Source organism: Grus americana, chromosome 4 (genome assembly GCF_028858705.1).
Source record: "Grus americana isolate bGruAme1 chromosome 4, bGruAme1.mat, whole genome shotgun sequence".
NCBI classification, from domain to species: Eukaryota; Metazoa; Chordata; class Aves; order Gruiformes; family Gruidae; genus Grus; species Grus americana.
Window position 1 is genome coordinate 52,378,215 of NC_072855.1, and position 13,639 is coordinate 52,391,853.

General features: G+C 40.8%; 1 protein-coding gene across 12 annotated transcripts in view; it reads left to right on the plus strand.

Annotated features, from left to right (window-relative positions):
- Positions 1–13,639, plus strand: part of PDLIM5 (PDZ and LIM domain 5) — a 126,999-nt gene that overhangs the window by 91,367 nt on the left and 21,993 nt on the right. For all 12 annotated transcript variants that reach the window (XM_054823306.1, XM_054823316.1, XM_054823311.1 and 9 more), the window contains one exon: positions 7,397–7,581. In XM_054823306.1, coding sequence (XP_054679281.1) covers positions 7,397–7,581 — 185 coding nt within the window. The remainder of the gene's footprint in view (positions 1–7,396; positions 7,582–13,639) is intronic.

Sequence of the window (13,639 nt, forward strand, 5' to 3'; positions counted from 1 at the left end):
TTGAACGGCTTGAAATAAACATCCATAGATTAATAGGGGTTTAAAAATGTTATTTCTAACTTGAGGTAGTGGTACCAGTAGTCTGAGAACATTATGCATAAACTGCATTTTTGAAGGATTTTCCCCAAAATAACTGGTGTTGATCTGAAGATACTGTACAACATATCAGGGTAATGTTTTCTGTTTTCCTTGCTACCATCCTGAGCTGCCAGTGCTGGTAAGGAGGAAGGGGTTGTCAGTAGATGGAGCCATAGAAAGGAAGCTTTGTGCTGCCTCCTAGGCAGTAAAGGAGCTTTATTGTATGGCTTGAGAAACATGTAGGTAAAGGAGATAAAAGAAGATAAATTGTGCTTACAATTTACAGTCAGTAAGTACATATTCTCATTTAAATTCACCAAAAATCAAGCAAAATGAATCAATTATGTAAGAAAAAAGATATAAGAAATTTGAGAGAAATGTATCCAGTGAGTGTGAGAAGCTAGGTATTAAAATGTCTTTGCACCGCTGTCCATCTAATGACGTACTGTAATATGTGCACAAATGTAATGCTGAAAAGTTATTTTAAGTGGCACCTCGCTTCAGACCGCAACGCAATAGTCGATAAGGAGGGAGAGTTGAAATCTCATGTCCCATAACTGAAGAGATGAGTATATGACATTGTGTAGTAGAATAACTTGTTCAAAAAACAGCTGGCTCAGCCAAAAAAGCCAAGTAAACAAGCTTAAACAACTTCAGGGTTTGTGTTTTCTGGGTCTATCTTGTATCACTTTCATGAAAATGTAATGAAACTATTTTACCAAGGTAGCTTAGACTTGTTGCCATTATCTCTGGGGGAAAACTCAAAGTTGTAGGTATAACAAAAGTAGAGATTTGATTTTGTTCTGCAGTAGGGTAGCTTCAGAAATACTTCCCTTTTATCCTTTTCACTGTTCCAAAAAGCTGGCTGTCTTAAACTGTACTGGGTAGCTGCCAATAGCTTGACCTTTTTCTCACTTAGTATCTGTTACTAACTGGCCTGAAGTAGTGCTGAACATCCACACATTTTCTTCCCCTGACTCCTTAGAAATGGACTTTTTTTTTTGGTATGACAGCCATGCAGTCTTTCACTAAGCTCACTGTTCACCCTGGTGGCAACAGATAGTCTTAAGTTTATAAGAGTTTGTGTTTTTTAACAAACTACGTATGTGCATCAAAGGAAGTGATGTATTTAATATCTTGCAGTTCCAAGAATTGGAGCTCTGCCCTAAAATTAAATCACATGGTGAAAACACTGTGAAGTTTTGGGAGATGCTAGCAAGAATGGGCATTGACGTGGCTTTTGCTTTATCTGCCTGACACTATGCCACGTACAGTTGCTTGAAAGGAGGATAGTCTGACCCTGTGAGATAAACACTGGTGTTAACTCTGAGAGAATACTTATTCTGAAAAATGTTTTGAGTTGTTTCTGTGTAGAGCACTGCTTATGGAAGGGTAACATACTCCCTCACTGTAACTTGATATGGAAATACCTCCACCCACGCGACTTTTTCTGCTCTTTCTTATTTCTTGCAAGTTATTGGAACACAGCTAGGTTAACAAAAATCATAAACACCAGTTTAAAAAGCTGACTGAGACCATGGGTTTACAGTAGGGGTGGCAACAGGGTCAGCACTCAGTATTTCTTGTCTTTTGTTTCTCTATTGTTACACCAGAAAGCCCTTGCAAAAAGGCATGTGTGTTTCCACTGTTCATGGGGTTTTGTCATCGTTCTCATACCTGGCTCTTTCTAGTCTCCTATATATGTCTTCAGCTAACGTGCATTTTGATACTGGTCAAAATACATCATGTGATGTGTATGACTTAAACAACACAGCTTAAAACAAGAAATTGAGATCTGAGATTCAAGTTTTATCTCAGCTGTGCTAATACCTTGTTGTAAAGCTTTGGAGAAGCACCTGCGTAACAGTTTACTTGGTCTTAGGGTGGACAAATTGCTCTTTCCTTGCTTTGAAGTTGCGAAGTTTCTTTAATATAAATGTTTTTAAAAGTTCGTATTAAAAATTTCTTTTTTCCCCTTCAGTGCTATATCAAGCACTATGTGTATATTTTATAAGCCATTTATTCAGGTTTCTGCAGCGTGCTCAATGCCTGCTTGGGGTTAACGAGCAGCCAGCAGGCAGCAGTGTGTAATGCAAGGGGGAAGTCTTACTATTTTGTTAAACTCTCTTGGTTTTAGAAGCCGTAAAGCAGAATCAAGGCTATCATATTCCACTTGGTTGTGCCAGAAACCAAGAAGAGTGATTTGGTCACATCTATTCTTTTGTTTGTCTTGTTTTTTTCTTTAAAAGATTTAGTGTTCTTAAGGCAAAATAACCTCACAGAATTCCTGGCCATCTGAAGAAGAAAGCATTTACAGGCTATCTCTTAGATATATCTCTTAGATATTACGTGACCTCTCCTGTCAGCAAGCTTCCTTAGACCACAGGGGACTTGTTCCTGACTCACACAGTCATTCTGGACAGCAAGTGGGATTTAAAATATCATTTATAATCCAGAGAACTATTAGGAAAATACTGATGGACCAGACTGAGCTCAGGGCTCTCAAGTGATGATGTTTACAGATGGATAACCTGGTATCTTGGGCTTGCACGAGGAAAAAGTCCACCCAGACCTCTTGAACCTGCTTGGGAAAGTCTGAGACACTTGGCCCTTGTTACCATTTTAGTGGTGCTAGAAGTTACTCAGTGACAAACTGGATTTCATTTTCAGTTAGGACCATAGCTTCTCCTTTGTCTAATAACATGACACATATTTATCTTCGCTCAAGTGTGTGTGAAGAAATTGTAGGCAGCATTAAATAGGAGTTCCTATGGAAGGATGGAGGGAGGTTTAGGCATCCATAGCCCCAGATCATGTTTTTTTCTTCTGGATTTTGGGGAAAGAGGCAGGGGCGTCAAAACCTCTGATTACATTCAGAAGGATTTTCCAGTGCAAAATTCTTAAAATGCCTCTGAAATGTTGTTCAGCCTTGTTTTGGTGCACCTGATTTTGGGAAGGAAGGAGGTGTGGTATGGATGCAAATATCCCGTAATGGTCTCCAAAAAAAACCTGATGCTCATTTCACGTGTGACTTGGACCCGCTTCCACCTGCTGCAGGTTTCTTACCCATCGCCCCTCTGTAGCATACAAGAAGCTCTCGGTACCAGGTTCAGTGATGGGATAGTCATCTGGCAAATGTCTTTTTCTCCATGTCCTCCCACCAAAATACAGGGTGTAATACAGTGTTTGCTCTTTGGGGAGGAAGATGAGGAATAGCAGAGGAATTATTACTTGCTTTTAGTCCATTTTGCCCATTTCCTCAGTGCTTTTGTTGATCAGGAGGTAAGTCTGAGGAGCCTGTGGTGAGCTCTGGATAAAGTTTGCACTGTCACGGGAGCCCTGTGTGTGTCCCCAGGTCTCAGACTGGCCTGCCAGAAAGTTCTCTCTTCCATATGTGTCCTTACTCTGATAGAATAGGGCTCCACTGTGCAGGAGGAGTTGTTCTCCATGGAAATTCAGGAGAGTATTTCGTGTACGAGTTAGCATATGTCAAAGTTAGAGAGGTATCTTCGGCTTGCTTCTTTGCTCGACTTTTTTCTTGGACTGTTTTTGCAATCTGTTTCCATTGCAACCCACTTCCAGGATTATTTTGATTAATCTTCCTGTAACTTATTAAAGGCATCGTGGGTTTTCAGGACATGAGGCTCTGAGTCAGTCAGGCTCACGTTCTGCTGTTCCTTCATTCTTACGGTGTTGAAACCCCTTGCCCAAAGCTTGACATTCACATCTTGCAAGTAACATTGTCTAGTCACTCTTGGTTGCATTAGTTTTCATCATGGAAAACTTACAGGTTTTGCTGTAAGTATTCCTCAGGTGGAAGAGGAATCATTTAAGAGTTATGAAACAGAGTTAAAATTTAAAGCAAGAGTTAGAAGGTAGGCTTGTCATTAATAACAGTACGAGCGTTTTGACTTTGAAATGTGCTTGACCTGAACCTGACCTCTGAGTGTCATCTGGGAAGTCTGAGAAAGCTACTCCTGCGGAACTTGGTAAATACGTGAGTTTTATCATTCCTCCTTCAGTTTTCTAGTGACAGCACTGAAAAGCAGATGGGAGCTCTTGTCCATAACCTGTTCATTTTCTTGAATTTCTGTATATGTTTTTGTCTGTTCAAACCATGTATTTTCTAGGTAATGAATCTTGGGTTGTCATTGTACAGTATCCTAGTGAGCTACAAAATGCTAGTAGGGCTAATGGTATTATACAGCCACTTTGTAGAAGGTAAGCGCGCTTCTGAAAAGATACATAGCTATATTTATAAAGATGGCTAAAAATAATTGGCGTTTGAGTGTTTCTCAGTGTAGAAGAACATAAAGTAAAATGTTGAGGAATTAATTCTGAAGTATGAATTTGAAGAAGTTTAGTACTTAAAAGGGGTGCAGCACTTCTTTGAAAGCGAGATGAAGATGGGTCTATCTTTCTCTCTACGGAGAATGCCGCACGTACGCTCCCAGGCAGCTGTGTGATTAGAGGCTGTAATTCAGGAAAACCGGTGCGTGCAGTATTTCCTTGCAGTAGGTGGGCAATATCGCACTGGAGGGACTTGCCAAGCTGCAGCAGCAGCCCGACTGTTAAATTAACAGGCTGTAGTGCCAGCTTGAGTTTATTCAACTCTTGCTTGAAAGAACCAGGAGCGAAGTACAAAAGGGTGTCCATGACCTGTCAGAAGCTTTGCCTTGAGGCCAACACCTCTGTCAGAGTGACAGCTTCGAGCTTTTCCCTTGTGTGGTGGGGTGAGAAGCAGCAAAGGCCTTGGCTCTGTGTAAGCACTGCTCAGCAACAACTAAAACATCCCTGCGTTATCAACTCTGTTTCCAGCACAAATCCAAAACACAGCCCCTTACCTAGCTACTGTGAAGAAAATTAACTCTATCCCAGCCAAAACCAGCGCACCTTGGGAGGCTTCTCTCCAGGGTAGGCTCCTGGCACATAAACCACCAGAGGTTGTCAAAAACCACAGGTGGTTTTCCAGCTGGGTTTGTCATTGCCTTTTAGTTTGGGGTCATTTGGATTCACCTTTCAAGTCTTTTCGTTTTCTAAATGAAAGCCTAAGTGTCTCCAGTGATTTGTTGCTTCAGGAACTAGCCGATGCCATGTCGTGTGCAAGCCTCAGCATTAAACCGTGAAAATGGCAATGGTAGAAGGACAAATTGGCATTACAACTGGCCTTGTGGCTAGCGTCGGTGTACTTTCTCACCTATACCTAGTGCAGCTGCAGTTTGCCAGGAGTACACCTCAGCCATTTTTGCATTTTTCTATCCTCCTTTTGCCTGAAGAATACCCTTTTTGCTTGTCTTGCATCCATTTTTGCTTGTGAAGTAGCCTCTTCTATGTAAAGACGGCTGTTGGCTCAGCAGGATTTTCTTCTTTATGACAGATGATTTATGTGATTTATGTGTTCCAGACAAAGGAGGTAAAGAGGTGCTAGACTTGAGAAGTGATTTGACAAGTGGTGATGAGTCTTTTGGATGGAGGAGGAAACTTTCATTTTCTAGGACCAACAGTATTTTGAGGAGTTTTTAAAGTTGTAATGGGGCTCTGGCCTGGAGGGGGTTTGATGGGTTAGGTGTCAAGTGTACTCAGCAGTATAGAACGAGATTTCTGTGACACTGATGTTGCAGGCACGCACTTTTTTCATACTGGAAACAGTCCTAAACTACCTCGTTTTCAACTGCTGAGCCTGCTGCTTAATGTCAGAGAATTGTCTTCCTACCCTTTTTCTTCCAGTCTGCAACAGCGCTTTTATTCAGTATATCTCCGCCCTCTCAAAATCTTGTATCCTAAGCCTTTAAGGAGTCTAACGTGTACCTTAAATGCCTCCATTTGCGCTATACAAATGTCTTTAAATATCTTTTAACATTTGAACGTAACAGAATTCCAGGTCTCACTTTGTGCTTCACTGGGCTTGTGCACGCTGCATATAGCAAATCCATCAGAGTGTCGGCTCGGCACAGCTACCGCTGTTATCAAAAGCCTACAAATGCAATGGCTGTTACTCATTAAACTGAGCATTCAGATATATTCTCTAAACTTGGAATCTTTTTTTTAATCCCTTACCCAGAAGAAGATTCTAAATGCATCAATTATTAACCCTGTAAATCTAGAGACAAAAACAATCAAGGTTATGAACTTGCTTTTTTGCGTCATGATTTGTTCAAGTTCTTGCACGTCATATGGATATGGCGATATTGTGTGTGTGCAATACTTGTAAAGTAAAAATAGCTCAAGGATTTTTACTTTACGAACTTGGCACAATCTATAATTCTGTGAATGACCCTGGTGAAATATGCATCATGCACATGTGCTGTAAATTCGTTTTTCTTCAATAGAGGAAAGAACACAAGGCTTCTAATGTGTTAACTGATATGTTTCCAGATCGCACAAAATGTGTGTTTGGGATTGTTTGGGCTGTATTTCACAATGTTGTTCAGTTTATTTCCTGTTTTTCTGTTCCTCTTAGTTTGCAAATGACCTTCATTAGCAATTACTCCTCTACTTTGAAGATTTTTTTAATGAAAATATTTGTTTTCTGCTTCCCAAAGGCAAATATCCATTATACAAATACTGTTACACTGCATAAAAATTTTGTTACGATAACTTGCTCATTCCTGAACAGCCTCAGGAAATGAGAAATGAAAAATTTTCTTGCTGGCAATGTAATTAGTGGCTACTTACACTCTATGCGAATTGTGATTAAGTGCAGTTTTCATCATGTGTGTTTTTAAATAGCTAAAAGAGTTCTTCTAACTGTTAAAATATAAAAGCAGATGTAAAGAAGCAATATAAAATATTGTGCGTATTGTTTAATGACTAAAGAAACTTACAGCTCTTTTAAAATACTTAATCGTTTGGGGGAGCAGCAGCCTATGGAGGAAAATCGTGTATAATTAAGTCACTTTTAGATTAATGATTTTTATTAAGATCTACAAGTATAATCTGACTATATGAGTATTTGTCTACTCTCCAAAAAAAAAAAGTATTGTAAAAATCTAGGAGTGTACCAAATTTACAGTAAGCTTTAACCTGTATCATGCCAACATTTTAATTATTTTAAATGGAAATTGTGACGGGATTATAGTTGTCTGTATTGGCTCTTGGCAGAAAGTACTCAAGTGTCCAGCTCTTAAAAAACCAGCTTGAAAATACACCTTCCACAGCATTGTCCTGGGGTGATCACCCCAGCAGCGGTGACGACAGAGTAGTGGCTGCTGCCCTGTTGCACCAGGGTGCAGGGATGCCGCTCCGCATCTCTGTTTCACAGATGCTCTTGTTCTAGCAAGAAATGCATTTTCCTTTTTCCTCCCTCGTTTCTGTGCAGTGATTCCCTGGAGGCTACCCAGCCCGCTGCTTTTACGGCCGCCTCAGTGAGGAGCATGCCCGCCCGCCAAGAAAACGCCGACGCGAGACCTGCTCCCGCCAGCACCACATCTGCTGCAGCCCTCAAGCCAACGGGAGCCCCGGGTGCTGCCAAGTACTCGGGCTGGCAGCCTCCAAACCAAGCAGGTAACTTTCAGCGAGGCTTTTTCTTGTTTGCTTAAAAGACTTTTGGGTAGCTCGGGAAAATATACTTCGCCGTGGGTGTAAAAACAACAGCCTTGAAATGGCTATTTGTGTGCTTTGAGTACAGGCCAGTTTGTTTAGAATAGAGAAGAAAAACAGTTTTAGTAAACCAGTAGCCCTTTGTAAGTAGCCTCATAGATGGCATTGGTTTCACAAACAAGAAAATCAGATGTCTCTGACCTCTATTAAAAGCATATTTACCAATCAAATCATATATATACCTCTCACAGTTTCAACTTGGCGCTTCCCATGTGACTGTAAATTCAACAGAGCATCTTTCAGGCTATTTCGGGGTGGGAATATCAACTGACACATGTTTTCCAAGTGATCTTTTCTGAAGTAGATGTTAATGTAAAACAAAACAAAAAACCCCCAAACAAAAAAAAAACAACCACAAACATTTAGAGTGGTTATATATTGGACATTTGTAGGTTTTGAGTAGTGTGCCAGAGCATTGCATAGATTTGCGATACTGAGATTTGTTTAAAGGTGGGTTCTTGCAAGGACAGTTTACATAGCTACTACCTTTGGATGTAGTTTGGTGTTTCTTACCCCTTTAAACCTGCACCAAAATGTCTTATGTCTGGAAAGCATGCCATTTTCTGTATGAACGTTCCTATGTTATAACCATATCTGTATTAACACACGCAATATGTGTAACTGTGTACCTATATTTTCATTATATTACATGCTGTAATTAGGGGTAATCTTTTAATGAAACTTGTTTCTTAAACTGAATCAGTCTTTGATGCTGAACTGAACTTGAGTAGTAATTTCAAAGGATCTGGGAAATCTGTATTACTTATTAAACTTTAATGGCAGATTTTTCGTGTAAGAATGTGATGAATATTCTTGATTCTCTTTCTGACAGGATCTAAGATGCTAAATAACATTTTTAAAATGTATTTATTTATTTTAGTTTTACTGTTAAGGGCTTTCCCTCTTTAAAAGTGTATCCAGTCCAGTAAAGGAACTACAGAGGCCCTGACATAAAAGTAAAGAGAAATCGTATGGTGTTAATACGGTGTGTTATTATAATGGCTTTGGCACATCTGGCTAAATTACTGTTGTGCCTGGTAACAAATACACGTATTTTGTTCTGGACATGCAGTTCTGCTAGGAAGCCTCAAGATGGCAATACACTGTCATTTCTATAATTCTCTGTCAAATATCGCATATATTCTTAGGGTTAAAGTAAAGACTTATTAAATTTAGATCAGTTTAATTCTAGCATTGTTTTACTTCTATTAGTTAACTATCATTAGAGGGGAAAAAACCCAACTCTTTTTAAAGTTACATTTTTGAACATTTTGCATGTGTACTTACGGTAAATACTTGTGGGAATATGATAATCCTGCATTTTTGTAAGTGACTGATTGTGCTCCATGTTTGATGTAACTCTTTCTGCCTCACCAAGTGATAAATTTATTTCACTTGCACAGAAACCACGTGTCAGCTTGGGGTTTCGGTAGTACCACACCCATTTTCTCTGTGTTGGTCGGTGTTTCCCTGCTAAATCCTGCTGGCATGCTTTAGTATTAATACAAGTCTAATGACTGAAATAGATGGGGTTTTTGTTTGTTGGGGTTTGGGGTTTTTTTTTTTTTAATGACTGACACATGAAGGAGAAAGAAGGATTAATTCAATTACACTTGATTCCATACTTCTCTGAAAATCTGTGCTCATGCTCTCAGATAACGTGAAAATCTTTTTTACATTAGAGATACCAAGTAGGTAGGCGAGAGGGAAAGCCAGCCAGAGAATTTTTGATTACAAAGCTTACAAAAAACCTTATGAAATTCATATTGATAGAGAAGCTGGTGGAAGGCAATGGTCATGAGGATGTCAGCTCTGTGCTGCCTTGCTGTGTAGGGTCCTGAGATGTACTGCTTAACTTCCAAAGAAGCAAAGTCGTTACCTCCTCCAAATATATTGGGGGAGCCAAAAATAAAACCTAGGAGAAAGAGGAATTGAAAACGCAAAGCTTCCTAAAATGAGAAAGTGCAGGGAGGAGAAGGCATCGGTGCGAGCAGCAGCTTCCTGGGCATTGACAGGGGTGGGAGAAGGTATGACGTCGCAGTGCCGGAGGAGCTTCAGTTAGCGTTTGCATCTTGGGCGTGCACAGAGTCCCGCGCTTGCCACGGGAAGCTGGTCTGCGCTCGTCCCCCGTTCACAGAGCTGCTCACTGCAATGGTGAGGAAAATTTGGAGATGTCTGGACCATTTGGAGATGTCAGAATGCTCTTGGATTTTGTTCATCTTCTAAATTGTCTGACTTCATCAGTCTGAAGGCGCCTTCATCTTACAGCAGAGTCTGCAAATGAGTGAAGAAGTGACATACCTAGCGTGCCTGCTAGCCCGATTTCTGAGTTGAAAAGAAGCGTTTCATGATTTGACTGAAACTCCAACAGTTGCCAAGGTGCCAGAGACTTGTCCAGAGGTTATCTGACAGGTTTCACTGCTGGTCTGCCCCTTAAACCTGCCCTAGGCTCACCTCTGGTTTTGTGGGCCGTGCATTACCCAAGTCATTCCAGAAGTCAGTAATGCAAAATTAGCAGATGGGAGAGACCTGGGATCGCCATCATTTTCTCAGGCCTATATTTTACAAAAGAAAAAATACCCAAGATTTTGCTGTACCTGAGCTTGCTCAATAAGGCTGAAACCAGCAGTCCGACAGGCAAAACTGTTTCAGTAGAAAAAGAAAGATTGTTTCGGGGCATGTTTGGAGTTCAGACATCAATTCTGCTGTTTGTTTGCAGTCTGTGAGCAGAAAGTTTTCTTTAAAGTAAAATTGCCAGTGCTTCACAGGCCAAACAAAATTTGCCTTCACAGGTCATAGGCCTGACAAATTTTTAAACAAACAAAAAACCCTCCCTCTGAGTCTGATTGATTTCATAGTTGAAGTCCGGCTTAGGAAATAATTAGAAGGAAGACATAATCTTATGTAAATGTGTATATCAGTATGCTATTAACAGCAGAAATGTATTTGGAGTACAGTTTTGTAGCTCTAATAGCACTCACCCATCTAATGAATATTCTGTATAACACCAGGTTGTTTCCATAGCAAAGCTGACATGTCACAGGATTTTGTTTGTGTCTGGGGAAGCTGCAATCTGATGTTTGATGGCGTGGCATGAATATTACCAGTGATTTTATTTATTAAGTTTTCTGACTACACAGATAAGTCACTTGGTCAGACAGCATCTTTTAGTGTATTAGCTGGAGTCTTCCTATCTTGGATGGGCCACCAGAGAATACTCCTTATATTCTTTTACTAAAAGTAGCATGACTTCTTTTTTTTTTTTTTTTTTTTTTTTTTTTTTTGGGTTTGGGGTTTGGGTTTTTTGGGTGGTTTGTTTTTGGTTTTGGTTTGGTTTTTTTCTTTTCTTTTGAGATTTGTGCAGAGATGCCTAAAGGTGTCAGATGGTTTTTGTTAGAACTGAGGTATGTTCTCCGTTGATCTCCATTTCACGACCTGGCAAGGAAAAGGTGTGAGGGAAAAAGATGGTCTAAAATGAATGGCTGAGATAGTGAACCTGGAGATGCTTCAGACACTGGGTTTCTTTGCACAGAAGGCAATCGTGATCCGAGTGATCTCACAGTGGTAGCACCCTTGGAGCCCAACTATCCTCATCTGCTGTTGGAAGGCACTCATGGGGTGGCATCTGCCTGGACAGGTTTCCAGATAACGCATTTGGTATCAGCCTCTCTTGTCTGTGGTGTTGATTTTTTTTTTTCGGTTGTTGAAATAAGTCAAATTGTGGCTGTTACTGTGCGTTAAGTTCAAGCTAGAACTTATAATAGTTCTCACTTCATTTTTGTTGAGATATGATGTTCTGTTCACCCACCAGAGGGAGAAGCTTTTTACAAGATTATCTTCAATTTAAAAAAAAAATTGCCCAAAGCATCCCAGCTACATCACAGTGAGTTATTTTACTATTTGATAGCTAAATGTAACCCTATGCTTATGCAGCATTGCTCATCCCCAAGGAACCCCAAAGCATTTTCCAATCTCAGTACTATATGCAAGCACACAATGCAAGCACAGGAATGGCTTTCACCCACCACCGCCACGCAGTCACTTCTTCGGTGAAACATAACAGCTGCTTGTCAGCACGCCGTAACACTCTACGGTGTCTTGAAAGGAAGCAAAATAGCACTGTGGCAAATTGAAACTGCTGGGACAATTTAAGAAAGTATAATTACCCAATAAATGCAGTTACACAAACTGGAGTTTGGCCAGGAGATGAACTGTTCTCATGGAAAGCACAGCAGGATCTGCGATGGTCAGGACTTCCAATGTTGCATCTCTCGTGTGAAATTGCCTCCTCTTTCCTGGCATCTTCAAAACTGTTCGGAGGGTGAGCTGCTGGTGCAGTGGGGACCAGAGAGGCTGGGCACCAGGCACAGCATGGCCAGCGCTGCATCCTGCCTTCCTGTGCAGGAGCTGGCAGCATCCTGCTTCACTCCTGGGTGTCTGGCGGGATCGTGGGGGTCCCGTGGTGAGCTGGTACAGCTGGTGGCCAGGAAACCTGGTTTGCTGCTTGGAGAGGAGGGTTTCATTGCAATTGATGACCTTTGTTCCTCCTAGGCTTAGCAGCTGAGTTACAAGCATGGGATGGGGAGGGTTTGCGACAGAAGTGTCCGAAGCTTGCAGTTTTAAGTGACCATTTACCCACATGTGCCAATTTTCTTATTCCCAGGGTCTCTCTCAGCCTGATACCACTGGGATATATAATCTCCTTCCAGTAGAGCTGTTTGGGAATGTCAGCATATTCTGCAATACCCACAACTGTCAGTTGCCTAATCCCGAGCCAGCACATGTGTTAAGCACATGCTCCCTTCAGCAGAGGGAACACACTTGGAAGCTGACTGTAAGCATAGAAAAATTGCTCCCCAGGCAACTTTGAAAAATTCTGCTATTTCCTTGCAGTTGTTTTCGTGTGTTTGGTAGACTTGCATTTACCATCTCTGGAGTTATCCTTAGTGTGCTGTCTTGCTGCATTTTTTTTCTATATCCATTCCCTTGGTAATATTAGAACTTAAAAAGGAGAAGAAAATACAAGCCTGCTCCTAGGTGTGATTTGACAACCTGTCCTGCATATACTGACAGTTTGGGTCTTTGTCTCCTTCCTTGCCACTTATTTAAGGAAAATAAGATAAAAATCCAGACCATAAGAGTGTGGGGAGTTTGGCCAACAGGTCAAACAGTATGAAGTTGGTGAGAGGGAGGAAGGCACTGAGATTTATTGTGCTATCGCAAAATGCTTGTCCTGCCGGTAAGGCCTTGCTTAAGGTCCATAAAGGGATGGACTGCGGCACTTTCTGTCCTTGTCACCTTTGTTTTTTCTGTGTTTCATTTGTAATTACCCCAGCTGCTATCTCAGTTCTGTTCACCTTACAGGCCACCCTGACTAGGTAAGTTAAGTCGATGGTCCATCAGCTTTGGGGATATTTTTGCATGGAAAAGGCAACCGGACTATTGTGTCAGCATCACTTTGTTCATAAAGTTCTACAATTTTGTTTTTAGGGCCATCTCATCCCAATTAGTTTCCTTTGTAGAACAGGAAATTAAAGGCTGCAGTAATTATAGGGGTTCAAGGAGCTACGTGCCCATTAAGGACCGTGGTCTGAACTTGGGGAAGAAACTGGAGTAACGCTGCAAGTTGTTAACACAAATCCTTATATTGTTGGTAAGGCCTCTGCTAGAACAGAGTTCCAGTACTTTTTACTGAAAAAGATTGTTAAAGATTGCTCCTCCACGATGCAGTCACCATTCGTAAAAACAGAAAGCCTTGTCCATAAAAGTAGCATGATTGACAGGTCACAACATAAAAGCTTCCTGATCCTGGTGTATGGACTGTTATTCTTATTAATTTTTCATCTGATCTAACTGATTATATCATCATGTGACAGCAAACCACAAGAATTTATTCTTACAAGTTAAGTAATGTGAAGTCACTTAGCCAAGCAAAACCCATTGTGAAACCAGAGTAATTTAT